At 68.2% G+C, this 26,909-nt stretch overlaps 1 protein-coding gene across 1 annotated transcript in view; it reads left to right on the forward strand.

The window, feature by feature from the left end:
• The first annotated feature begins 4,870 nt into the window (after nucleotides 1-4,870).
• The window catches only part of ASIC4 (acid sensing ion channel subunit family member 4), a 33,753-nt gene continuing 11,714 nt past the window's right edge, over nucleotides 4,871-26,909 (forward strand). Inside the window, exon 1 of the mRNA XM_067543668.1 lies at nucleotides 4,871-5,512. Within this exon, the coding sequence (XP_067399769.1) occupies nucleotides 4,937-5,512 (576 nt within the window). The 5' untranslated portion in view covers nucleotides 4,871-4,936. The remainder of the gene's footprint in view (nucleotides 5,513-26,909) is intronic.

The following is a 26,909-nucleotide window of genomic DNA, read 5'->3' on the forward strand; positions in this document are numbered from 1 at the left end:
CTGGTGGGCTGGTCCCGGCAGCCCTTGGGAGCCCGTGGCCGAAGGGCTCCTAGAGACGCTGCGGGGTGGGTGTAGCCAGGAACTTGTGAGAGCTGGGCATGGGCCAGTGCCCGGGGAGGGAAGGGATTAGGGCGGGGCACTGGACAGGCTGGGCACTGGTGTCCGGGATCGCAGGGGCTGCAGCACTCCAGGGCTGCTCTGTGCAGCGAGCTGAGCTCGCCCCTCCATCGACCATGGCCTGGGTGCCAGGAGGGCAAGCGTGGCCAGCAGGGAACCGGGCAGGGCCAGCCCCCCGCCCCGTCAGGCTGGGAGGGTCTCGGGAGGAGGGGGGGCTGCTGTTCCAGCCCACTCCACCAGCGCCGGCCTGACAATTGCTGAGTGAACCTGGGCTCCAAATGTCAGCAGGGTCTGACTGACCCTGCTCCTGCCCCCCCCCCACCCAGGGACCAGCTGGGGGAGCCGACTCCAGGGACCCCTCATTTGCATAGTCACGCCCCCTCTGCCCCACACACAGCCCCACGCGCGATGGCTGGGGCTGGGGCTGGATCGCAGGTCTCCCAGCTCTGGGTGCGGGTGGGGGCAGTAGTGGGTTGTTATCTGGGGGGCAGAACTGTGCGTGCCTGCCCCGAGCGAGGGGCTCACCCTCACCCGAACCGCGCTGAGATCTCTGGTGACTGGCCTGGGGGGGGCGGGGCACTGAGTGTTTCTGTTTGAGGGGAAGGTATCAGTAGCCAGGTGCCCCCATCCTGGCTGGAGCCCTGGTGGGGTGGTGCTGGGACACGAGCGCTGGGGCACGAGCACTGAGGCAGCCGTGGGCAGGGACGGAGCGCAGGACGACACGCGGGAGCAGAAGGCTGAGTCGTCAGGGCCGAGGCCAGCAGCTGTGAGTGGGGTGCGAGCACTGGAGGGGGCAGGGCAGGGTGTGCCCGGGACATTTGTGAGGGGTGAGAGGAGCAGGGGAAGGCCGGGCCCAGCGCGCTCTGGGGGGCTGAACCGTGCCCGTGGTGGTTCCCAGGGTCAGACCGGCTCCTGTTCCCGTTTCTTTCCCCTGCAGACCCAGTGCGGGCAGGAGGGGCAGCAGGGCCCCTTAGGAGCGCCCGGCCTGGGGGGTCCCAGGTAGTGGGGGCGCGAGCCGGGTCTGGGCTGTGGCGTGAGGAGGACGCTGGGCACTGAACTGTGAACTGGAGCGGATCGTGGCCGCGTTAGCAGGCGGGACTGGGCCAGGCCGGGCGGGGAAATGATGCCACGAGCGGTTTTTGGCAGCGTGAGAGTGGGGGGGGGTCCCCAAAATATTCCTGTTTGGGCCCCCATGGGCTAGCACAGCCTTGGCCTCCCCTCCCCTCCCCACAGGCCCCTCAGCCCCACCTGCCCACAGCCTCCTGCCCCACGGTGCCCTCAGCAGGCTCCTCCCGCAGGATCAGCTGGGCAGCCATGGGGGGGGATACTCCTGAAGGGAGGCAGTCATGGGGGCAGGTGTGGGGGGCTGTGGAGGTGTGGGGGGGTCACAGGGAAGGTGGGGGAGCGTGGGGATGGGGGGCACAGGGGCAGATGTAGGGGGCCTTGTGGGGTCACAGGGATGTGGGAGAGGGAGCTGGGCTGGGGCTGGGGGGGCAGGCGGAGGAAGGGGGTCTGGGCGGGGGCTGGGCAGTGGTGCATGCCTCCAGCCAACCTGCTCCCCTGTCCCCTTGAACGCCAGCTGCCCCCCGGGGCCCCCCGGACCCTCCAGCAGCGGGAGTTGGGGGCTGAGCTGCTGGTTCCCGTCACTGGGGGCTGCTCGTTTCACTCTCTCCGTCCCGGGTCCCACTGGCTCCGTGGCTGCGCCTGGCTCTGGGGTTTGCACTGCCTGGGCTGACCCCCGGGGATCCGTGCTGCTCTGCCTGGCTGGCTGTGGGGGGCAGGCCCGGGGGGGAGCAGAGCGTGGGGCTGGCCCCTGGGCTGTGGGGTGGGGCTAGGGCTGCACCTCCTGGGACACCCCTGTTGGGCCCTGCGGCAGGGGCTGGAGGCAGAGCCGTGGTTCTGGCTGGTTGCGCCCTTGCCCTGCAGTCGGCTCTGCGCGGGCGCTGAGAGCATGGGGGGCAGCCGGCACAGATCGAACCCCTGTGGGGCAGGAGAGGGGGGCCGGGCTGGGGAAGGCGGGGCCAGGGGTCTCAGTCTCTGCGTCCTGAGCGCTCCCTGCAGGCCGCCCCTTGGTGCCAAACTCCCCGGGGCGGGGACGCCTGGCGCTGGCTGCAGGACTTGGCAGGTGTCGCCCTGGCCTGCCTGCGGCTCAGCCGCACCCGCTCTCGGCTGAGGTTTAATGTCTCCCACCGAGCCGGGCTCTGCCCCGAGGACCCTGCAGCCCGGTTCCAGGCACGCTGTGGGCGGGGGCCAGGACCTGAATGCCTGGCGCAGCCCGGAGGCAGGAGAGGCAGCGAGGAAGGGTTGTAGGGGGCTAGCTGCAGATTTCCAGGCTCGTGCCCTGGCGCCGCCTGGCTCCGTCCCCCCCCCGCTGTCGTCTGTCTTTAGCCCAGGCCTATGGCTTCTCGCTCTCATGGGAAGTGACAGCCCACGACGGAGCCCGAAGCCGCCTGCGCTAGTCCCCGGCCCTCGCACGCGTCCATGAGTCCCACGAGCGACCAGCCGCTGCCATAGCCCACCTGGTGTCTCCACAGGAGAGCGCAGGGGAGGGGCGGGACGAGCCCCTTGGACGCCCGTTGTGCTCCTTGCCAGGCCGTGGTGGGCCACGGGCCGTTCCCAAGTGCTGGCCAGGCTGGATGGGATGTCACCCGCCAGGGCGAGCAGGCGAGACCCCGCACGCCGTCCGTGTCCGCAGCGGCGAATCCTGGCTGACAGACGGAGACTTTCCTGCCGTGCTTTGTCCACGATCTGCCGCAGGTGTCTAACGGCAGCGATGCGGAGCCCGCGGGCCCCGGGCCGGACTCTGAGCGTGTGGACTCTGGGCACTGCCCCACCCGCCTGGAGCTGCCCCACTGCTGCTTCCTTTGGGGGGATCCCCACTGGGGGGGCTCTCTGGGGGCAGGGCTGCTGGCCGGCCATCGCCCTGTGCAGCTCTCCGAACGCTGCCCGTCGTCCCAGCGGGAGCAGGTGTGGGGAGACGGAGGCCCCAGGGCTGCGGCGGGGGTCGGCACGTGTGTGTGTGCGTGCGCGCGCGGGGTCGGCACGTGTGTGTGTGTGTGTGTGTGTGTGTGCGCACGCGGGGTCGGCACGTGTGTGTGTGTGTGTGTGTGTGTGTGTGCACGCGGGGTCAGCACGTGTGTGTGTGTGTGTGTGTGTGTGTGCACGCAGGGTCGGCACGTGTGCACTTCCCAGGATTTTGTGCTTCACACGACCTATCTTTGTGTCCCGCTATGGGGAGGGGAGCTCTGCAGAGCTGGGGCCAGGGGGTGGCCGAGGGGCTGTGCAGTGTGGGGCGGGGGAGGAGGGGCTGGCTTGGGTCAGGTGGGGGTGACCTAGGGGTCTCTGCGCAGTGCAGCGCGGGGCTGCCCAGGGGAGTCTCCTGCAGACCTCGCAGGACGGGCGCAGGTTTGGAACCGACTGCCGTTTGCCGAGCCGGGCGTGGGAGCGTCTCCATGGAGCCTGGGATGGGCCCATTGCCCGGGCCCCGGGGACCCCCCGCCTCCATGCTTGGGCATGAAAAGAGCTGGCTGCTGGGGGGGCTCCTCGGCCCATCCGGCACCGGGGCCGGGCCCCTGCCGTGCGCCTGGGTCGAAGACTGCAGCTGCCCACAGGGCCGGTCCTGCGCCAGGGGCCCAGGGCCCAGCGAGCGCCCCGAGCTGGGGGTCCATTAGTCCTTGGCCTCGCTCCAGCCCCGGCCGCGTTGGCCTGAGGTTCCCTGGCCCTGATTTCACTTGCTGGGAATTTGGAGGGAGCAAAGTAACCTCGGCAGGATGGGAAGCGATTCCAGGAGCCACGGGCAGCCGGGCACATGCAGCGCTGCAGCCGGCTCCGCTCCCGGCTCCGGCTCCGTGCGGCATGAATCCCAGCGAGGGGAGGGGGCTTGAATCCCTGACAGCTGCTGCCTCGCACGGATCAATAACCCCTTTCACTTTTCCCGCTGCGTGTTCCGCGGGGAGCGCGATCGATCGGGGCAGCTTCTCCTGCCGGCTGCCTCGGCCCTTATTGCTCTGATTCGTCAGCCCAGGCGCGTGGAGGAGGCGGGAGGCACGGCCGGCGTGCCCCGGCCTCCCGGGCGCGAGGAGCCGGAAGGATTCGCGCCTCCCAACTTGGGGAGCGGAGCGGAGCGCGGCAGGGAGGCGGTTAACGTCCACAGCCGGATTAGGAGGGGCTGCTCTGCTGCCGGCTGCCTCTGGCTCCCAGCCCGCACAGCCGAGGCGGCCGCTGCTCTCCCGGGGCAGGACCTCTGGGAAGTGGGTGCCAGGCCCGCGGGGCGAGCAGGAGCTGGCAGCGAGCGGGCGGCGTCTCCGCTCCCCTTGGCACCACTTGGCACTACTCAAACAAGTGGCTCCGGCATCACTTCGGAGCCGGGCTCGGCTGCCCTGCCCGGGAGGCGCTGGTCCCTTCTCGCTGCCTCCGCGCTCGCTCTGGGCTTGACGGGGAAATAATGTTGACATGTCTTGAATTATTAAGTATTCCCTGGCTTGTATTAGCACATGCTGCCTAAATGCTGCCTGTGTCTGCCGGGTCTCAGCCAGCGCGGCGCAGGAGCGGCAGCGGCAGAGAGGGAGGGTTATTTGACAGCTGTATTTGTGCTGATAAGCGAAGGCACCAGGAGACGATCGACTAGTGAGACAAGCGGGAGCGGCTGGGAGCTGCGAGCGGCCGCGCTTCCCTTCGGATCCCCGCTCTCCCAGGGCCGCTGGCTTGTGCGGGGTCCTGCCGCAGCCCGGCCGAGGGGGAGGCTGCCCGGGCCTGGCTGGGTCCCCGCGCCGGGGGTCGGCTCGGCTCGCTGGCTGGGCACGGGGGGCGCGCGGGGCAGATGCCGATTGAGATCGTGTGTAAAATTCAGTTTGCCGAGGAGGATGAGAAGCAGAAGGAGGAAGAGGAAGGGGACAAGGAGAGCCTGATCGAGGAGCCCAGCCGCCCGCGCACCCGCGACCTGGCCGCCTTCGCTGGCACCAGCACCCTGCACGGCCTCGGCCACATCTGCGGGTCGGGGCGCCTGGGCGTCCGGCAGAGCCTGTGGGCGTTCGCCTTCCTGCTCTCGCTGGCTTTCTTCCTCTACCAAGCGGCCGGCTCGGCGCTGCTCTACCTGGAGCACCCGCACGTGGCGGCGCTGGGCGAGGAGGCCGCCCGCGAGATGCCCTTCCCCGCCGTCACCATCTGCAACGTCAACCGCTTCCGCCACTCGGCGCTGAGCGACGCCGACATCTTCCACCTGGCCAACATGACCGGCCTGCCCCCCAAGGACCGCGAGGGGCACCGGGCCGCCGACCTGCTCTACCCCGCCGCGGACATGGCCGACATCCTCAACCGCACCGGCCACCAGCTGGACGACATGCTGCAGAGCTGCAACTTCAGCGGGGAGAACTGCTCGGCCCAGAACTTCACCGTGGTGAGTGCCCGGCCCTGCCCCACCCCGTCTCTCTCCACGCCCCCCGTCGCCCCTCGGCAGCTCTTCCTAGGTCGCTGGGCTGGGCTGCGGGGCCCCGGGCGCAGGGGCTGGCCGAGTCGGTGCCGAGGGGGCAGTGGACGCTGCGGGAAGTTGCTGCTTGTCCCTTGCTCTGCTCTGAGCCGGGGCAGCCCCGGCCCCTGGCGGGGGGCGCTGGGCTCAGCCGCCCGCAGCTCTCCAGCCGTGGCCGTGCTGGCGCGGGCGGCCAGGCTCCCACCTGCTCCGAAGTCTCAAATCCCCGCTGTGGGCTGGGAAATCAATGTGCTGAGCAGGCGGAATACCTGATGGGACCTTTGCAGCCGGTAATGACTCTGGAAATGAGCCGCTTCTCTCCTGCGGCTGCCGAGCGGCCACGCGTCCTGATTGCTGCGCCCCCCGGAGCAGAGCAGCGCAGCCCGCGCCGCACGGCTCACAGGGGGAGGCTGCAGGCGCCGGGGGGGTGGGGGGGGCCCGCTGGTAGTGGGGCAGCAGGCCAGCCCGGCGAGTCTCAGCCTGCACCCAGCAGCGGGAGCCGCAGATGCCCTCTGAGCGGGGGCGCCCCGTGGAGGGCGGGGTAGAGATGCAGGGAGTGCGGGAAGCTGGGGCAGGTGGACGGTGGGTGCAGGCCGGCGTGGCGAGGCCTGGAGCAGTGGGGTGAGCCCCTCTCTCTGGCCCTGCAGCCGGTCCCTGCCGCTCCCTGTGCCCCAGCCCTCCCCTGGACTGCCCTGGCCCTGGAGGGCGTCTGGGCCGGGGTCCCCAGGTGGTGTTCTCCGGGCTGGCTGCAGGCCCTGGGCGCCGCGGCTCTGCCCGAGATGGGGCAGGAGGGCCTGGCGTGGAATAGTTGGGGGTCGGGAAGTGGGGCCAGAGTCCGGAGGGGGGAGAGTTGGGCATTGCAGAGCCCTGGGTGGGGGATGGAAGTGAGGCCGGCCCAGGGGCTGCCCGTGGGGGGATGGGGAGTGCTGGGAGGTAGGTGTTGGGGGCCAGCGCGAGGGGTGGGGCTGGTGCCGTGGGCGGGACGTACTGCTCCCCTCCCCCCATGCGCCGGGCAGGACCAGGACTCCTGGGTTTTCAGCCCACTCGGCCGCGTGACCCGGTGTGCGTGTGTCCCAGCCGGAGGGAGCTGGGGGTGGTTTGCCTGGTAGCTGTGGTGCAGCAGTGGGGCTGGCTGCCCTGGGCCCTGCCCTATGTGCTCTCCTGGGGGGGCCAAGGCTGCCCTCCCCCCCGTCCCCGGTGCTGGACTGGTGTCCTCTGCCTGTGCGGGAATAACCCGGCAGGATCCTTTAAGGCCGAGCGGTGCCCGTCACCAGCCTGGTGCTTTATGGGCTGGCACAGGGGAGAATCCCCGGCGTAAGCATTTCCGAGTAATAGAGCCGGGCGGCTGTAAATCTCTCCGGCGGCGGGGCTGGCGCGGAGCCGCAGCCAGGCTCCCCTGAGCTGGACTGCGGGTCCCCCTGCGCACCGGCTGCCGAGTGACACGGGGCACCCGGGCAGCAAGCCGGGTCGCAGGCCCCACGCCAGCCCGCACTGCCTCCCCACCCAGCCCGGCGGCTCTGGCGCTTTTCCTGGCCGCTGCGGGGGCTCCTGTGTCCCCGGGGTCTGGCGGTGGGAGCACGCGGTGCCGGAAATCAATCGGGGGCCAGCTGTGGCAGGTTTCCTGCGAGCGCCTGGGGCTGGTGCTTGGCAGCGGCTGGTGGCGGAGGGGGCGGGGGTGCCCCGGCCTGCCAGCGTCATCCTGGGATCCAGGGCCTGGTCCTGCCCGAGCCCAGAGCAGCACACGGGCCTGGAGTGTCCCAAGCGCTGCCTTCCCGCGCCCGCCTGCCTTCCCTCCCTCCCGCGCAGGCTGCGCTGGCTGCTCCGGAGCACCGGGTCGGGGCACAGAGGGGTGGCATGGAGGTCACAGACATGGGGGGGGGCAGCTCCCTGGCACTGGGCAGGGGCCGGGGACATCGGCCCCGGCTGGTAGCCAGGCTGGCGCGCTGTCTCTTCCTGGCCTGGCCAGCGAGCCCTGGGCTGGGCTCCTTTTCTCCTGGCTTCAGGCTATGCTCGGTGCCCAGCCCCGGCCTCCGCCTTCCTGCCCTGCCGTGCGCTGGGCGGAGAGTCCCGCAGGTCTCTGCCCGCGTGGGCCTCCTGGGGGGAGGGAGGGGGCAAGTCACAGCGAGAACCCGTCTCCCTGCTCTGCTGCCAGGCTGGGAGCGGGCACGGGGCACGAGGGTGGGTCTGGGTCTGTCGATCTGTCCTCCCCGTCCTTGGCAGCGTCAGCTTCCCGCCCCCCTGCACGGAGCCCCACGGAGCAGGACCCCTCCCGGGGCTGGCACAGCTGGGACGGCTGAGCCGGGGCGAGGTGTGGCAGGGCAGAGCCGGGCAGGCTGGGTTGCAGGGTGGAGGGACCCCCCCTCCCAGGGCTGCCCTGGCCCCGCGTGTGCCGGCCGGTGCTGGGGTGAGCGCTCGCTCGCCGGCTCGCTCAGGTTGGAGTCTGCGTTTCTGAAAAGCAAAATCCCCGTCAAAAGCCTTTTGTCTCTGCTGCGTGGCTGCGAACCCAGCCCCGGGGGGGTGGAGGGGGGCTGCCGAGAGCTGGCAGCGTTTCCCCCACAGCTGGCAGGTTCTGCTGAGCCTGGCACAGGCTGGCGCGCACAGGGCAGGGACTTCCGAGGTGCTGGGCTTCCCGGCTCCGGCCTCGCCCCCGAACACTGGGCTCGGCTCTGGGCAGGGAGTCCCCCTACGATGCCTAGGCACTGGCAAACCGGGGCCGGGCCCTGGGCTGGGATAGGAGGGGGCTGTGGGTCGGGATTGTGGGGCACCAGCAGAGCTCTGCCCAGCCCAGCCCAGCCCAGCCCAGCCAGAGACACCTGGAGACCCTGCCACGCACAATTCCCCGTCCGTGCCTAGGCTCCGTGTGATGGGCACCTTCAAAATGCCGCTTGCACCCGTGCCCGTGTTGCAGGGTAGCTGGGCAGGGAGGGGCACCAGGGGCCTGGGCTGTCGTGGGTGGGGGCCTGGCAGGCCCCCTTCCCCCCCCCCCCCGCTTTTCATGCCTGTTTGTTGTTGCATTTGACACACATGCCGCTTAATCCCCGTCTAATCAGCGGCCGCCGACGTGGGGCCTCGCTGACCTTTCCCCAGAACCGCCTGCCGTAAATGTCACGCTGGCAGCCTGCTCCTCTGGGTAAGTGAGGGCTGCACGGCCCCCGTCTCCTCAGCCGGCCGGCCGGAGCGGGGCCAACCCATTCCCACGGGCGGCCGGGCCAGGCGGGAGAGGGGCCTGAGCCAGGCCAGGGGGAGACTGAGGCAGGGTCTGCACTGCCCCTCACTGAGCCGTTAGCTCTCGCCCAGGGAGCCGGCGCGGCCTGGAATAGCTGGGGATGCTGGCCCCTGATGCTGGGATCTCAGCCCGTTTGTGCAGGGGCTGGAGGAGGGCACACCTAGCCGTGCACAGCTGTCTCTGCTCCCCCTCCCCCCCAGCTAGATGCAGCCGTCAAGTGTCACCCCATCCCTCACTGCAGATCAGCCAAGCCCGGGGGGCTCAGGGGGCCTCTGTCCCTAGACAGCGCCATGCCCCCCCAGGCCCGGGCTCGGTCCCCCCTTTCCATGCCCCAGTTTAACCCCCGGCTCGCGGATCCCATGGGGAGCAAGGCGGGGGGCTCTGGGCTGAGCAGGGCATGGGGCGGCGCGGCGGCCCCCGGGGCTCTGACAGATACAGATTGCTGGAGGAGAATGAATTGCCGGGAGCGGGGAAGGATCATTAACTCCTCGGAGAGGCTTCTCCACAGGCCGGCGGTTGCCGGTCCCGTCCCTGCCGGGGTGAGCTGGGTCCCAGCACACGCCCCATCGCAGCCCCAGCCTGCCCCCTGCCGCCTGGCACAGCTTCCAGTGAGCGAGGGGCACCGGCCGAGCTGATGGTGGGGGGCCGCCCCGGGCTGTGCCGTGGGGCGGTGGAGCCGGCGGTGGGGCCGGCGGAGCCACGGCTGGGGGAGCTCAGACGGCTGCGAGCGGGCGGACGCTCGGTGTAATGACATGTAGCGAATTGACTTTAAAAGCTCTTGCGCCGTCGCTGGGCAATTTAACCTCAGGCTCGTCCTGTCCTGGCTGGGGGCTGCTGGGTTGCGGAGCCGCAGGGCCCTGGCCAGGGGCAGCCGCTGGAGGGCGGCGGGTGCGTCTCTCTCGCCCCATTCGGTTTTGCCTTCTCCCTCCTGCCTCGGGGGTCGTCCTGTCCTTTGGCTCCGCGCCCTGGCTGGGAGGGGGGGGGTAGGTGTGACTGTGCCAGGCCCCGGCCCCGGAGCAGCCTTAGCTGAGCGCTAGCCCGGCCCTGCCCGGAGCTGCGGTGACTCTGTGAAGGGAGGGGAGTTTCTGTCAATATTTTATATGAATACTGTGTGCGCCTCAGTTTCCCCCCATGCCGCCTGGCGAATGAGGCAGTGGGAGACGCCCGTGCAGGCTCTGACACAGGTGCGGGTGGTGCCCGGCTGTCCCGGGTTTGGGGGCTCGGGTCAGTGGCGGGTCTGTGCAGACCATGGCAGATCCGGTGAGCAGGGTATTTGGTACCTAGCAGCTGAGGCCCCGCCGCGGGAGGCCAGCCCAGGTCTGGTGCCGGGAGCAAAGCACCGAGGAGGGGCCAGGCGGGACCGGCCCGGGAACCTGCACAGAGAGGCCAGCGGGGCAGGCGGGAGCGAGGGGTCACACTCGTCGCCAGATGGCCCAGGACACCCAAGGACTTTCCACGCTGGCTCCAGAAGCTAATAAACCCGACTGTCCATGCGCTGGGCAGGGGGCCTGGGGCATGTCTCCCTCGGGTGCCCGTCTCGCTGCAGGGAGCGCCCGGGGAGAAGCTGGGTGCTGAAGGCTCCAAGGTTCGGGCCAGAGACGGGGAAGCCGTGAGGTGCCAGCACGAGACCCTGAGGGGCCGGCACGGCCAGGGGCCGGGGGCCGGGACAGGCTTCACAAAGCAAACGAGACGAACCTGGTATCGGTGAAACTGTGACTGACAGGCCTGGCCACGGTCAGCAGCCGGGAAAGCTACTAGCCCCACCTCAGGGCCCGCCTCGCCCCGCGACGCCCCTCGGTCCCGCCCGCGGCCCTTCTCCCGACGGACGGGCCAGTCGTGCTGTGCTGCAGCTCAGGTTTTGATGCTGTTTTTGTTTTGATGCCAAGCCCCAGAGAGCTGGGAACCATCTACACCTGAGTCTCTGAGGAGCACAAACAACCCTTCCTACCCCCAGGTAACCCTGCAGCACACAGGGGAAACTGAGGCACACACAGGCTTCAGACAAATAGTGCAAAAAATTCCCACTCCATCACACTCCCATTTCTGCTTCCCATCTGTGAAACAGCGCAGCACCACAGTCAATACAGGCGTGTCTGGTGCCATCATTAGGTTCCAGAGTTATCACCCAGTGATGTTGCTGGGCGGGGGCAGGCTCAGACAGGCACGGCTGCATCCCTCGCACTCGGGACATGTTGGGAAGGTGCCTTACAGACCCCAGGGTGGCCTGGACCGTGTATTGCAGGGGCCCTGCCCAGGGAGCTGGTGATTTCCTGGCACTAGGGGGTGGGGGGCAGATGGGGTCCCAGAGAGCCTGGGGCTGGATGCCCCCCAAGTGCAGCTGCAGCCAGTCCTGTCCCAGCCCCTCTCTGAGGCAGTGCGGCTCGGCCCTGCAGGAGCAGAGGGGACGCAGCCACGGCTGTGCCGGAGGGGCTGGTGTGGGGATCCTGGGGGGCTGTGCGGGGGGTCCTAGGCACCATTGTACCACGGGGAGATGCAGCCCCACCTGGGGCCGGGCATCCCTGGGGGTGACACGTGGGGGGGGAAGGTTTCCAGGCGAATCTCGGCGTCTGGTGGTCCCAGCGACTGTAGTGCAGCGAGGGACGTGGCAGTGCCTGGTGCCGGAGGGTGGGGGGACTGTGCGCTGGGGTGTGCTGGTGCTGGGTGCTGGGATGCAGCTGTCTCCTGTCTGGGGGGCAGGGGTGCTGTTTTTCGGGGCCCGCAGGGTCCCTGGGCAGGCGCTGGGTCGCTCAGCAGGTGCCCTCCTGCGCCACTGTTAGCCGCCACGATGGCGCGTGCAGAACAGAAGGTTTACGGAGCTGCACTAAATGACGCAAATGGTTTGAAGCCCATAAAGGGAGAGGGTTTTATGTTAGCCGGCTGCACAAAGCGCGGCTCTTCTGCCATTGCTGAGATATGGGCCTTTATTTATAGAAGGCAGCGCGTGCGCTGAGCCCGCGTGAGAGCGGCAAGCCAGCCGGGGCCCCGCCGCTCGCTCGCTCGCTCGCTCGGCGACTCATTTCCCAGGCAGCTGCCGTCTACACTTCTCACACACTAAACAAAATTAACGAGTATGCAGCCAGTCAAGTGGAAAAAACAATAATTGTTTAAAACCACATCCCTCCCCCGTTCCCCGTAACAATGCTGGGGCGACGCCAAATGCCGGGCCTGGGCCACAAGGAAGGGCTGGGGTCAGCGAGCTTGGGCCAGTACCAGCCTCGTCTCAGGAGAGGGCCGGGCCAGATGAGGGGTGTGGGTTCAGGTGAAGGGGCACCGGCAGAGCTGGTGGGGGGCAGCCCAGCGCTGGACTAGCAGGGGCTGTGGGTCGGGGGTGAGGGGCACTGGCAGAGCTGTGGGGGGAAGCCCTGCCCCTATCTCCAGTGTGTCCTGCATCAGAGGGGGTCCCCAGTCCAAGCACGTGCTGCCCCGTCTCTGGGCAACGTCTGGGCTGCGCTCGTGGGCCATGCTGGGGGCTGAGCCCCGACCTGGCTACACGGGAAGTGTGTGGGAGTGAGCCCCGGGTGCAAAACCCACCCGGGGCTGGTGCCGATTCCCTGCTGGGGGCTCTGGGTGGGAAAATACCCAGCTCCGTGTTCACTGCTCCTGCGAGCATGTGCCCAGGCTGGGAGCCGGCTGCGCGGGTGGCTGGCGAGGGCATGCAGTGAGCTGTCCCAGCAGGGGCAGGGTCTGGTGCTGTCTGCCCTGGCTGCCATCCCCCCTCCTGTGCCCGCCGCACTCGGCCGAGAGCTGGGCAGGTGGGCGTTTCCCCTGGTCTCTCTGCTGGGAGGAGAGTAAGAGAGACGGGGAAGTATGGAGGGTGGGGCTGGGGAGAAGGGGGACAGAACTGGGGTACGGGGAGGGAATGCAGGCTGGAGGGGCCCAGCGCCCGGCAGCAGGGCCGGGTCCCGTCTGGGAGGAATGGACATTCCTAGCAAGCTGGAGGAGAATGGAGGCCTCCCCCACACTCGGCGAGGGGTCAGACAGATCCAGGGAGCCCTCTGCCCCACACACTGCCCCAGTCACAGAGTCTAGGGCAGCGGGTGAGCTCTGCTGACTGCCCCTGCATGCACGGCTGCACCACGACCAGCACCTCAGGTAGGAGCAGCCCGAGAGTTTCTCTTCTGCGCTTGGGGAAGAACCAGGTGATGTTGTCGCAAGGTTCGGTGGCGATGCCACGCTGGCGTTCCACTGGCATCTCTGCAGGCAGAGCGACATGGCAAAGAGAAGACCTTTTAAATCAGGGTGTGATGCTGGCAGACCAGGTGCCAGCTCGTGCCCAGGCCCCACTGGACGCTGGCGCCCGCAGTGTGGGAGACCAGGCCAGCTCACCTGGGGTGAGCGCAGGTTGACAGGAATGTGTTCAGCGTTTCCGACCGGCTGCAACGCTGAGTGGATGCTGCGTGTATCGATCTCACTGGTAACAGCTGGCCCCGGGAATATGGTCCTGTGATGTGTTTTCTTGCGATCCTCGCTGAATGTGGGTGTCAGCAGACGGGCCAGGAGCAGGAACTAATGTGCAAGGCCAGGTCCTGCCCACAAGAAGGTCTGTTGAACCCAAGGGAGCCACTGTGAAATATCCAAGAACAAAGACTGTGCGGGTCCCCACTTCCCACCCGTGAGGCGGTGACGGGCAGGGGGACTCGTCCCAGCAGCTTGAACTCTGGGAGAAGGGAGCACAACCCGCGACAGGACATGGTGATCGTGCTGTGGACATTGCTGGTGCTGCTGTGTTGTCAGTGCCGTTGGTGCAACTGGGCTTGGTGCTCCTGGAAGCAGCGCCCCACTAGCAGCGAGTGGGTCAGCTGACCCAAAGCACGGTCCTTGTGCCCTGTCTGACGGGTCACAGGGACACGAACACACGTGACAAGGACAGTGCTTCAGGGTCTGTCCCCTCGGCCGGCCAAAGGTGCCCCTCCGATGACTTCTCCGTTTATACATTGACACAAACTGCGTATCTCACAGCAGCTGTTGTTAAATACCAGCCTTGTATCTTGTACCTGCTAGTTCAAACAAAACATCCTCATCCATTATCCTGTCACCTCTTCCTTATCTTACAAGGGGTCAGCGTGTCCCTGTGCTGTTGCGAAGCAATGCCTTGACGTCGTTACTTGAGAGATCTGTGTGTCGGGTGCCTTCCTCTCTGGCCAGGAATGGGCTGACTTGGTGTTAGCCAACACCTGGTGTGTTACTGTTCTGCCACGGCCAGGCCGGCTCTGGTTCATGCTCTTAGTTATGCCGAGGGCTCCAGCCAGGCCTACAAGGAGGAACTTTCTGTTGCTGAAACTCTGAGGGGCAAAGATTTCTAAGCATAAGCAAGGGATCCCCAGCTGCTTGGCCTGGCTTAGCTCTGGAAGTCTTAGGCTATGTCTACACTGCCGGCGGCACAGCCGGCAGTGCAGGATCAATTTTGCGGGTTTGATTGAGTGGCAGTAAAGACTCTTTCAATCGAACTCAGAAGTCGACTCCGTAAACCCACCCTGGCGAGTAGTGTAGCGCTGCGTCGACAGGCGGGCATTTCCCATCGGCGCAGCGCAGTGGAGGCACTGCCGTAAGTAGGCGTTAGGAAGTCGACGTACGACTGTACGTAGCTTGTGTGTCTCCCATTGACTGCGGCCGAAATCCGCTGCCAGTGTAGACCAGGCCTTCGAGAGCTCGTGTATGAGTGCAGCTTCTGTCTCCTTTGTCTTTGCGTGTTCGTTCCCTGCTTTAACCTGGTCAGTAGCGCTCTCGGTTCTTTTCTTAGTCCATGACTCCTGAGAGAGTTTATTACAGGGCTGGTTTGAGATCTGAGTGCAGCTGATGTGGGGTAAGTGACTGGCCGGTCCTTTGGGGCAGTAACCTGAATGCTGTGATTTTTGGTGCAAGGGATCATGTGTCGCAAGGCAGGCTCACCTGGGTGGCGAGAGAGATCCGAGGACCCAGGGCACTGTCTGTGACTCCAGGGTAAGGCTGTTCATAGTGCTTGAGGTGATCACATTTCATAGAATCTCAGCGTTGGAAGGGACCTCAGGATACTTGGTTGGTGGAAGCCAAGGCTAGAACTCACATTCACTTTGGGCTTTGGGCCTGCGTCTTAACAATCTGCCCTGAGGTTGGTGCTTACAGTCGTGAGCCACTCCAGGCGGCTTGGCCAGCAGCCAAGAGTTTTAAAGGAGCTGGCTGAGGTGCTCACTGGACCTTTCATGTTGATTTTCAATAAGTCTTGGAACCCTGGGGGATTTTCAGGGGACCAGTAGACAGCTGATGTTGTGTCAACAGTTAAAAAGTGTAAAAGGGATGAGCTGGGTAATTATTGGTCTGTCAGCCTGACGACCGTTCCAAGCCTGGTCATGGAATGGCTGATACAGATTCAGTTAGTAAAGAACTAAAAGAGGGGAATGTAATTAATGCAAATTAACCCCAGTTTATGGGAAATAGATCCTGTCAGACTAACTTGATACCTTTTTTTGGTGAGATTACAAGTTTGGTTGATAAAGGTAATAATGTTGGTGTAACAAACGTCGGTAAGGTGCCTGGCGTGGTGGTAGCTGCCCCATCTCCTCGGGCAGAGGAGCGCCGTCAGTCACTGAGCTCGGTTGTAGCTACCCCATCTCGTCAGTCGCTGAGCCTGGCTGTAGCTGCAGGGGGTTGCCGTCAGTCGCTGAGCCTGGCTGTAGCTGCAGGGGGTTGCCGTCAGTCGCTGAGCTCGGTTGTAGCTGGCAGGGGGTTGCCGTCAGTCGCTGAGCTCGGTTGTAGCTGGCAGGGGGTTGCCGTCAGTTGCTGAGCTCGGTTGTAGCTGGCAGGGGGTTGCCGTCAGTCGCTGAGCTCGGTTGTAGCTGCCCCAATCCTTGGGCAGGGGAGTGACCTGCTCCCACCCTGGGGCTGGCCAGGGAGCCCCTCTCTGTCTGCGCTGGCCCATGAGGCTAGTGCTGGCCCCTGCTCCCCACATTGGCTGTGCCGCGGCGAGGACGGTGACTGGCCGGGGGAGGGGGCAGCAGAGCGTGTGCATGGAGGCTGCGTGCCACGGCGGCCCTGTGCCCACTGGGGAGGAGAGCAGGGTCGGCGCCGGCATCTGTCACTGCCCCAGGGGAGGGCACGGAGCAGCTGAACTCGCACGTGGCACAGGGATCGTTGCGGGGGGCTTGGGCTGCTGCACATCTGGCCGGGACGGATACAGATGCTGGTGATGTCCCGGCTCCCTGGCTGAGCCCGCGGCTGCTGTGGCTCCCAGAGGAGGGGTGACGGGTCCCTGTGCAAAGCGCCTCTGTTCTTGCAGCATCTCCCCTGCTCCCGCCACCCACCCCGGAGCTGCTGCTGCCTGGACATGCTGCCCACTCCCGCTGGGAGGTGCCCGCTGGCGGCCCTGGCACTGGGGTGGTGGCTAATTGCCGGGGAGGTGCCCGGCGCTGGCACGGAGAGGGAGACACAACCTTGGCTGGAGCCATGCAAAGCCGTGTGCAACATCCCTCTCCGGTAAGCAGAGATCAGCCCCCGTGACACGCACTGGTCACGGGCAAGAGCTGCTGCACTTCCCGTCTGTCCGGCAAACGCCGAGTGATTCCGTCCCCCGCCCATCGGGCTGGGAGACTGGGGGGGCAGGTGGGCAGCAGGAGCCGCAAGAAAGGCACGTCGGGAAAGGCGACTAGCTCCGCAATAGCAGGGGGTCATGTCTTCCGGCCCCAGCCCCCTCCCACAGCCCTGTGCCTGCAGCCCTGCGCCCACCGCTGGGCTGAGCAGAGCATGGGCCACAGCTCCCCTGGGCCGCGTGGGAGCAGGGCCCGGCTGTGCTAGCCTGCCAGGGCTGAACGCAGGCGGGGGGGAGCCCTGTGCGTGAGGGGGGTGCTCTGCAATAAGGCCGTGCCCGGAGCCCTGGGCCCAGCCGCGCCAGCCCCGCGCACAGCTGATCGTATCTCAGCACGATGCTTTTCAAAGGGAGTTTTCAGCCCCCACCACCGCGCCGCTGCTCAGACAGCGGTTCCTTATCGCCTGACATGGCCTTAATTAACTCCCCAGCCTGATAACGCGCCTGCCAGAGCCCTGGCTCCGGGAGAACCGGCCGCCCGCAGAGACCGTCTGGGCAGAGCTGGGAGATACGGAGGGGGAGCAGTGGGGAGGTACCGACAGTGGGGACGTGGCTCCCGGGGGGCCAGCGAGGTGGCCGTGCAAAGGGCTGGCAGGCAGGACGCTCAGACGCAGGCATTCAGGGCGGAAGGGACCATCCTGGGTGAGTGCGATAACTGCACCCACAGGCCATGGACCCCGTCACTGACCCCTCAAACCGTGGTCAAAAGACTCAGGACAGAGACTCCCCCATTGGCACTGGTCCGGCCCCGCCTGGGCCCCGCAGCTTCGCTTTCCTGCCAGCCCTGGCGCCCTGGGCCTGGGAACGCCGCCCCCTCGTGTGTGTGTTCCTTGGGCTAGTGCCGCGGGGAGGGTCTCGCCAGCCGCACGCCCCGGAAACAATCCGTCAGCAGGAGAGCAGCGCACGAGCTGTGCCAGCCTGGCCCGGGGCCCGGCCCGTCACCGTGCAAACGGGAAATCACAGAGCCCAGGCGCGCGGCTCCCGATTGCCGCTAGCAGGGCCTGGTTAGTAACGAGCCCCTTCCCGCCGGGCTGTGATCACCCGCTGTGCTGCGCTGCCAGAGACCCCCGCTGCCCCCGGCACCAAGAGCTTCCCCAGCCTGTGAAAGCCTCCCCCTATACCCCCCTCCAATCCCCCCCTGGTGAAAGCCTCCCCCTATACCCCCCCCTCCAATCCCCCCCAGGTACCCCCCTCCAACCCCCCCAGCAGCTGCGGGGGGAAGGGCAGCCTGCAGGGGAGCGGGCCGCTATTTGGGGTCCCACCATCCTCCCACCGGTAATCCCACCTCACCCTTCCCCCCCAGGTGGCCCACCCAGGCCAGGATCCCCAGTGCACCGGGGGCCCGGCCTGGCCCAGCCCTGGGCCGAGTGCCTGCTGACCCATTGCTCCTGGGCGGGTTCTTGCACCGTGCTGCTCACCGTGGCGTTGGGGCACCTGGCTCAGGTGGGCCTCGCCGGGCCCTGCCGCAGGGCTCCCTCCGTAGCAGTGCGAGGGGTCTGCCAGGGTGGCCCCCCCAGGCTACAGTGAGTGGTGAGCCTGGGTGTCGGGGGTCCCGTGGCTGAGCCTGTGACCCTCCCTGCCCCGGCCCCCTCATTACCCCCGTGGCCAAGGGCTGTTTCTAGCCCCGGCTCCCCCATGCTGACACCCAGGGGCTGAACGGGCAAAGCTGGGATGGCCCTTCTGGTCTGTTCCCCCCGCCCCCCAGGGAAGGGCACAGAGCCGCATTCCCACACGTCCCGGCGCGGAGCCGCTCCCCGTGGGACGCCCCATAAAGCCGCTGGGCTGTGACGGGAGCCGAGCTGCCAACGCACTGTCAGCGAATCTCTCCCCGCGCAGATGGGCAGCTGCTGCGCTAACGATCCCGGGGCGCTGCCAGCTCGCCCCGCGCGGCTGCTCCCTTTGCCAGCACAGCACTTCCCGCCTGCTGCGCTGCTCCCGCCGCCCCCGAGCCACGTGCTGCTCGGAGCACAGAGCCGGCGGTGGGGTGAACAGGCCCAGGCCAAGCCAGTCTGAGCCCCCTCCCCCCGGCATGTGCTGGATGGGCCCCGGCACCACCGCCTGGCCAGGAGCCCCTCGGAGCGGCGGGACCGAAGGCTCCCTGCAGCTGCGTGGCCAGTTCCCAGCGGGCATGCCCCAGCCACGCCCGCAGCGGCCCTGATTCACACCAGCCGACTCGCTCGGCCCCGAGCTGCTCCGGAGATGTGTCTCCTCCGCCTCCTCCAGGCCCTCGGCTGGCGAGAGGAGGGGCCGTGCCGTCGGCGTGGTGCTCGAACTCCCCGCGCCCGCCGCCAGCCGTCTCCTCCCCGGCGTTCCTGGGCCACTGGGGCTCAGCGGCGCCATCTCTAGCGGCTGGTCCAGACGGGCAGCCCGGGCCCCAGGACACAGCCAGGCGCCGGCTCCCCCGGGGGCTGGACCCGGGTGCCCGCCAGGGCCCGGCTGGGAAGGAGGCAGGCAGAGAGTAGCCATGGCCACGCACAGCGAGAGGCCGTCTCCTGCCCTGTCGAGGCCGCGGCCCAGGCAGAGCAACCCTGGGGTCCTGTCCCGCCGGCAGCCGGGCCGCACCGGCCCCAGGGTCCATCTGTCCGTCTGCACGGACTGAGCTGGGACACTCAGCCTCACCGGCAGCAAGGCCCCACGGACAGCGCACGTGTGCACCAGTGTGTGTGTGTCCGCGTGCATGCGAGCGAGCGTGGCCGAGTCCTGCCCTGCCCCGTGTATGCGGGGCACAGACACGCTGCCAGGTGAGCGGGGGGGGGGGGGGGGGGGGGGGCGGGGGCACCGACTCCAGCCCTGGCAGGCCGTGCACCCCCGCGCTGGCTGGCTCGGCGGCTCGCTTTGCTGGCGGAGCGGCACCACGATGCCGGCAGCGGTAATGAGATGGAGGCAGCAGAAGGACGGCGCGATAAGGCGCCCGCGCTGCCCCAGCAGATTAAACGCTGGGATTAAGCCGGCGGTGCCAGCTCTGCTGCCTTTTTATCTCGCTGCTGCTCCCCCTCGCGCCCCCCCGCAGCCGGCAGGGAACCGCTCCGAGCTGTCAGCAGAGGAAATTGCTTGTTAACCCTTTGGGGAGCGCAGGCTGCTCCGGCCGGGTGCCGGCACCTCCCAGTCAGAGCCTCACGCCCTGTCGACAGCCGCACCCGCGCCAGCCCGGGGGCCGTGCCCCTGCAGACCTGCCCGCATTCCTGTACGGCGAGGCTGGCACAGAGGGACCTGGCCCCTTTCATCAGCAGCTGTCCGATGGCAGTGACAGGCTCCGTGCCCGCCCCGAGCAGACAGCCTGTCTGACGCAATCACCCCGAGCCCTGGGGACAATGAAATCTTGTGGCAGTGAGTTCCACAGGCTGTGCGATATGGGGGAGGTAGCCAAAAATGTGCCACTTGTCTTCCTGCGTCTTAACAGGGCCCCTCCTTTGTCTCCTGAAGGCCAGCCCGGCCGCTCTCTGCCCCACACCAGGCCTCTGGATTGGCACTGAGGGTGTCACTCCCCTTTCACTGAGCGCAGCAGGGGTGAGCAGGGGACTAGGCGTCTGGAGTCCAGAGCTGTCACTCGGCTTCTACCTCTGAGACTCAGTTTCCCCACCTGGCCTCTCCTGGCTGGAATGTTTGCCTGCAGCCGGACCGGCGTGCAGGACTGTTCTGGTGGAGCAGAGGCAGCTGGGCTCCGTGGCCAGCGGCTGCTTTCCAGGACGGACAGTTCGTTCCCGCCCTCTCTGGGCATCTCGGTGCAGTGGCTGCGTGTCCTGCCCCACGTCGCCTGGGCCTGGCCAGCCCCGGTCTCGCCTGCAACGCGCCTGCTTAGCTCAGCTGGAACGGGTCACGTGGTGAGCAGTGTCCTAGCGGCACCAGGGCCTGTCGGTTCGTCCCCCGGTGCCCGCAGTCTGTTCCCAGGGCGGGTTGTTGGCCGCTGGAGTAAATTTCCCCGCGTTGCTTCTCCTCCCCAGACGCCCCGTGTCCCCGGCCTGGATCTGAGCTGGCCGTGAAGCCGGTTTTCTCCGTGTCGGCGGGTTGCTGAGTTCGGTCAGGCCAGGTTTTTCTCTCCGGCTGCTCTCGGTGACTGCGCGGCTGTGCTTTGCCGTGCGGCTCGCTGTGCTCTGTGAAGCGCCGAGTGCAAACGAACATGTCAGCCAGCCCGTGGTCAGCCACGGCAAGCCCCGAGAAGTCTGGGCAATGATTCACCGCCGGGACCCCCCGCTCAGCGCCAGGGGTGTTGGTGCGGCACAGACTGGGGTGGTTTTTCTGGGTGGGCCAGGCTGGCTGGAACGTTCCCCGGCGGGCCGGCGCGGTGCTTCCCTCGGGGTGCGCTCGGTGCTGTCCTGTGCCTCCCGCGCACACAGCCTGCGAACGTGGGAGCTGAGCCAGAGCCAGGCGCCTTGGAGCCCCCAGGCAGCCGGAACAGCTGCGGGCGCGCTCGCCTTGCGTGGGGTTTCAGGCCCTGCTGGGAGAACTGGCTTGGCTGGCGACGTCAGCACGTCCCTGGCTGTTCCCTGGGACGAACGCGCTGGGCTCTGAGTCTCCGCCCCAGGCGAGCTGAGCTTTGCCGTCCCTGGCTCTGGAAGGAGAGCCGTGCCGCCCGGCGCCATACCTCTCGCACTCGCCCCCCGCCTAGAGCAGCGGGAATCTGGCCTCTCGCTGGCCCTCCCTCTCTGTGCTGCGGGCAGAGCCCGAACCTGTCGCCGAGAGAAGCCTGGCTGCTGCCCCATGAGAAAAGCCGTGGGACCAGTCCCACCACGGGCAGCCGGTGGGAATGCCCGCCACCCTTTCTGTCCCACAGCCGCACAGGGGAGGGCATGAGTGTGTCCTCGGTAACCCTGCCACTGCCTGCAGGGCCCCCAAGGCTCTGCCCCTCTGGGGCGTCCCGTGCCCTGCTCTCTCGGGCCAGGTGGGTGCTAATCCCTGTGGGTCGGACTCTCCCCAGAGGAGGCACGTCGGTGCTTTGGCTGGGGTTGGTTGGGACCGGCCGGAGATGGGCGCCTGGCGTGGGGAGCAGGGACTAGCGGGGTCCCTGCGTCCCTGCTGCGGCTGGCAGCTGCTCAGGGGGGTCCCTGCGTCCCTGCTGCGGCTGGCAGCTGCTCACGCTCTGCCGGGATCGTGGGGGTGGCGGGCGCTGCGGTGCCAGGGCAGAGCCGGGGAGGCGGGCGGGAGGGCTTCGGGCTGGTCCGTTTGCTGGTGCAGGTGGGAGCTAAGATCCTGCCTGGGGTGAGGTTTCGGAGCGGGAGGGGAGGGACACGTGGGAGAACCGGGGGGGGGAGGGCGGGTATTATCGAAGCAAAACCCTTCCACTGGGTCAGAAAATTACTGCGGAATCAGGCTTGAAATGAGTCGAAATTGCTGAATCCAAACGGATCCAATATCCCAGGCAGCGGCAATGCTGGCGTCAGCGCCGCCCCCCCTCACCCCCCCTACCGAGGCGGTGAATGTCAGCGAGTGTGCTGAGAGGTGGGGGGGCACGGGCAGAGCTGGCGGGGGGGGGGAGGGGGGACAGCGCAGGTGGACTGGGGGGGTCAGAGGAGCAGCGCTGGCTCCCAGCCGGGATCTCTCCAGGCCGGAGCTGGGAGGGACCCGGGGGGGGGGGGGGGGGGCACAGCCTGGGGGTTAAACCCCTGTGATTGGCTGCTTTCCGCCCCGCTGTGCCCAGCCCCCCAGCATTCAGCCTGAGCCTGCTCTCCTGGGGGGAGGGGCATGCAGAGCCCCAGCTCAGGGCAGCCCCATGAGAAATGGGGGTCCTGTGGCTCCCCCCTCCCCTCCCTGCAGCCCCTGTGGCCTGGGGGGCCTGGCTTGGGGTGGATGCCAGCAGCTACTGGGGGGTTGGGCTAGTTTGGGGCTGGGAGGGGACGGGCGGGGGTGGGGCGATGCCCCTGGGGGAGCAGACTTGAGTCACTGTTAATGACTCTGGGCCCCAGCCAAGTGGGGGTTGGAGGGGGGCAGATTGATCTGGGGCTCGGCGGGGGGGTGATGGGGCCAGGCTGCCCTGGGGGCTGGGCAGCAGGACGAGCTCCCCCCCCCCGCGCTGTCCCCGCAGCGCTCGGCTGTCAGCCCCGTGTCCGGGCCGTGCCCTGGCTCTGCCAGCGCCACTTAAGGCTCGTCTCTGCGCGGCTCCGGGGCCGTCTCCCCTGGCAACGGGCGCCTGCGACTCCGGGCCAGGCTCGCCTCGGCTGCAGCTTGCAATTACCGGGCTGCTTCCCCCGGCGCCGCGGGCCCTGCCTGGCGCAGCCTCGCCCCGGCCCAGCCCAGCCCAGCTCAGCACCTGCCCCCCCTCGAGCCCCTCTGGGGGGGCCCTGCTCGCTCGCTCACTCGCTCTGGCGGGGGGAGGCCCCGCTCGCTCACTCGCTCGCTTGCTCTGGCAGGGGGCAGGTGGGGGATCCTGCTCGCTCTCTGTGCTGGACTCGGTGTCTCCGATCGTGCCCTTCCCGTCTCTGCCCCCCGGCTCCATGCCACGTCCCAGCACCAGCCGCCGTGGGAGTGGGGCTGGGAGCTGCAGTGGGTGCGTGGCGCTGGCCGGGCGTGGACTCAGGCTGGCTGTCCTCCTGCCCCGGGCCTGGCCTCGCGGGGCCTGGTCCGTCGCTCATGTCCCGGCCCGGCCCGAGCTCTGGGCCCAGCGTTTCCCGGGCCCGTGTCTGCGCTGAGCACCGTGAAGGCTGTTGGCAGGTGGCAGAAGCGCGGCGCCATCCTGGCCACCAGCGTGGTCCCTGGGCCGGGCCCCAGCCATGCCGAGACGGGAATCCCCAGCTCCGCCGCCCGCCCTCTCCAAGCTGCCCCACGCAGGGAGCCGTTAATGGTGCCCATGGCCCCCCTTGGGTCCCGGCACCAGGCCGGGCGGCCTTGGGCCGCTGCCCTCTGTTCCATTGCCACATGGCTGCAGCCTCTCGCCTCCTCGGAGCCCCGCATTCACTGCTGCTCGGGGCATCAAACGCGGCTGCAGCGGGGACCGGGAAACCGAGGAGCGACCGGCGCGAGCCCGGCCCAGCGCAGCGCAGACACATGGGGAGGGGGCAGCACCGACAAGTCAGCGGCAGAGCCTGGGCCGGGCCAGCGGGATCCCCAAGCTCTGGTGTCTTGGCTGGGCGGGAGGACGAGCGTTCCTGGGGGGGGCAGAGTCAGAAGAACGGGACAGTTTCCCCTGGCCACTGCAGCTCAGGGCTGCGTGTGTGGGGGGCAGGGGAATCCAGGCGGGGTTGGAAAGTGGCGACCCCGGGATCGGGGGCCCAGGACTCCTCGGTGCTGGCAGAGGAAGGCTGGGGCGGCCCTGGTCCCCAATGGGGGGGTGTCTCAGTGGATGGGCTCCTTTGGCTCCCAGCGCTGAGGATGGACGAGCCCGGGGAGGAGATAGAGCCAAGCCTGCGGGCCGGGGCCTCCTACTCCCACTCACACTGGGGCAGTGGCAGGCCCGGGCCAGGCCCCGAGCGGGGTGTCCAGCACCCCCAATCTGAGCACCGACACCCGTTGCCAGAGCCCCAGGACAGCCTCCCCTGCCCCGTTCCCCGCAGCGTGGGAGAGCTGCAGGCCCAGCCATGGCAGGAGCGCGGCCCTGGCGCTACCAAGGTGAATTCAGCGGTGAGCCGGCTGGCGAGACGCGCGTGCAGCTCTTCCTGTCAAGGTCAGAGCGTCTGCACGGCTCGGCTGGGAAATGAGGAAATTACCCTGCCTAATAGGGGGGCTTCCCTGTGCGTGAACGCAGCGCGGGGATCCCAGCTGCTGGGCCCAGGGGACAGAGAGCCGGGGACAGAGCCGGGCAGAGGGAGATGGAGGATGGAGACAGTGAAGTGGATCTTGGCTCCAGCAAGGGGAACCTGGGTCCCCAAAGCACCGGTGTCCTGTGAGCTGGGGGGCTGAGACAGATGCTGGCAGGGTGGGGGGGCCTGGCTGCACTCACGTGGGAGCCTGCCCCCCCAGGCCTGCTGCCTTTCCCCTGTGCCGCACAATCGCGTCTGACAGGACAGATGTGGGCTGCCCGGAGCTGGCGAGCCGGCTGCACGGAGCCAGGCAGGAGCCCCAGCCCTGGGAGGCACATTTCTGGGTCAGCTGCTGGGAGGAAATCATGTTCCCGGCACAGGCAGCCTCTCACCCGCCTGCCTGTGTCTCCCCCCCCCCCCCCGGCCCCCCCGGCCCGCCCTCGCCTGTCTCTAATTGGGTTTGTCATCCTGGAACGCCGGAGCCCTTCAGGACTGTTCTGTGCTCCGCCAGCCAGATGTCACGGGGGTCCGTCGGCTGTGGGCTGGCTCCGGCCAGCTCCCCATGTGCCCCCAGCCCGCCGGGGCCTGCCCTGCTGGGTCCCTGTTGCGCCCCCCAGCCAGCGCCGCTGGGGGCCAGGGTCAGGGAGCAGCGGGCCCAGGGCTAGCAGAGCCGCAGCCCCAGCCTCTGTCCCGCCAGCTCCTAGAAGAAGGGCTCAGGGACCCCACGTGCTGCGGAAGGGGGGTAGGTGCACACGGGTGCCTCCCTCCCTTCCCTCCCCACGGCTCCTGGCCTGCAGCGGCCCAGGTTTCCCTCCTTCAGCCCCCTGGGCTGTGAGCAAGGCCCCCCCGTCTCTGCCCAGTGACCCACAGCCAGATCCTCCTGCCTGAGCAGCTGCCAGAGCCCCAGAGAGTCCCCGCCCTGCGGGCAGGGCCAGCTCCTGCCACCCCCCAGCCCAGCCCCGGGGCTCAGCCCCCCGCTCTCCCTGCCCAGCACCAGGCAGCCTCAGACAGGCACGGTCCCAGTCTGCGCCAAGGCAGGGCTGCCCCCCCCCCCCGCCCAGAGCCCCGCGAGCCCCACGGTGCGTGCAGCCCCGTCCCCATTAGCGGTTTCACTGCTTGTCACGCTCTGACGTTCCCAGGCCGACTGGCTGTTTGCCCGGCTCACGTCTCGTACGGGCGCGACCTGTTGTCCTGGCCTCTCTGGTCCTGGCGGAGCCGCTCGCTGTCTGGTCCGGGCCACGCGCGCTCCCCGGCCGGATCGTTAATGACGACGTTCCACGTGGCCTGGCCCTGCATCCCAGCCTGCCACGTGCCCCTCGCCCCGTCCGTCAGCGCCTGTCACGGCCCTGGGAGCGACCTGCTCGGGGGAGACGCTGTGAGACCGGGGGGCTGGCGCCCAGGCCCGCTCCCCACGCTCCCGACGCCTGAGTCCTGCCTGCAGGGCGCTGGGGAGAGCCGGGGCCGTTTCCTCGCCGCCTGCTCCGGCTGCACGTGGACCCTGGGCGCGTCTCCTGCTCCTGGTGCCTGCTAGAAACCCCACGGAGCTGGGCCTGTCCCGGGACAGCGGAGCCCCTCCCTTCGCTGCCCTGCCTGGCGCCAAGCAGGGCTCCAGGAGCCGGGCACCCAGCGAGGGGGCCACACTGCCGTGTGCGGTGCCGGGGGCCTGCCCTGCCTTTGGCTAGAGCCCCTCTCCTGTGCAAACCCAGGGCAGCCCCCACCGCCCCCCACATGCAAGCCAGCAGCCCAGCCCCACAGGGACTGCGCCCTCTGCACCGACCCCTGCTTGGGAGACTCGTCCCACCAGCGTCAGTCCAGGCCCCGGCTCTGCACCCCGAGCCAGGCCGGTGAGCATGGCTGCAATGTCCTGTGCTCATATCACCCCCCGCCCGTGCCCCCTGCCGCTGCCCCAGAGCGACCTGGGCCTGGCCCTATCTCTGGTGTCGGCGCAGCACAGCTGCTGTTCTGCCATTCTCATTTTGGGGTGCCCTCTGCCCTTGTCAGCCCCCCGCTCTGCCAGCCTGGCTTCCCGAGGGCAGGGAGTGCCGGGGGAGAGGGGGAACGTGACCCCTTGCCGGCCTGTGTGGGCTCCTCCCCGCCCCCCTCACCCCCTGGTGCAGCTGGCCCTGAGCCCCCAGGGGTGTTGGGCCCCGAGCCCAGACCCCTGAACGTCGCCCCCGGAGCCCTGCCCCTCCCCCTTGGTTCCTGCCCCGGGGCTCTGCCTGCTGGGGTGCTGCGGCCAGGCCATGCCATGGGGCTGCGCGAGGGGGCCTGGGTTAGCAGGGCCGGGCCCTGCACGGGCAGCTGCAGCCTTGTGTGGGGCTCGGGGCCTGGCTGCCCCAAGATCCGTGGGCCTTGGTGGGGGTACAGGCTCCCGGCCTCCCCGGGTGATGGAGCCGGGGCCCATCTGTGTGCGCCTGCTGCCACCTGCCGGCCAGGCCGGGCACTGCTGGGGAGACTCTCGCTCCCCCGGGCTGCACCCCCTGCACTGAGACCCCTGTGCCCACGCTGCCTTCCTGGCCAGCCGGAGCAGGACGGGGGCTGCTCCTGCCCCGAGTTAGCTGGGGACTGGTGTAAGAGCCGCTGGCGTTAGGTGGGTCATCACAGGCCCTGCCTCATCCCACGCAGCTCCTGGGGTTGTCGCCCCCGGCAGGACTCCCCTAGGAGCCGGGAACGGGGCGACGCTGTGACAATTCGCTGCTTTTAGCCAAATCCCCGAATGCGTCTCAGCTCGACGTGGCTCAGGGGCAGCGTGGGGGGGGACGTGGTGATTCCTGGGGAGGTGCGGCGTTGCCAGGCATGCAGGGTGAGTCGCACGGCCAGCGGGAAGGCCCAGCCAGGCAGATCCTGGCCCCGGCCCCGCACATCAGGGGGCTC

Source organism: Emydura macquarii, unplaced genomic scaffold, assembly GCF_026122565.2.
Source record: "Emydura macquarii macquarii isolate MOO-44397 ecotype Brisbane River unplaced genomic scaffold, CSIRO-AGI_Emac_v2 contig_965, whole genome shotgun sequence".
NCBI lineage: Eukaryota > Metazoa > Chordata > Testudines > Chelidae > Emydura > Emydura macquarii.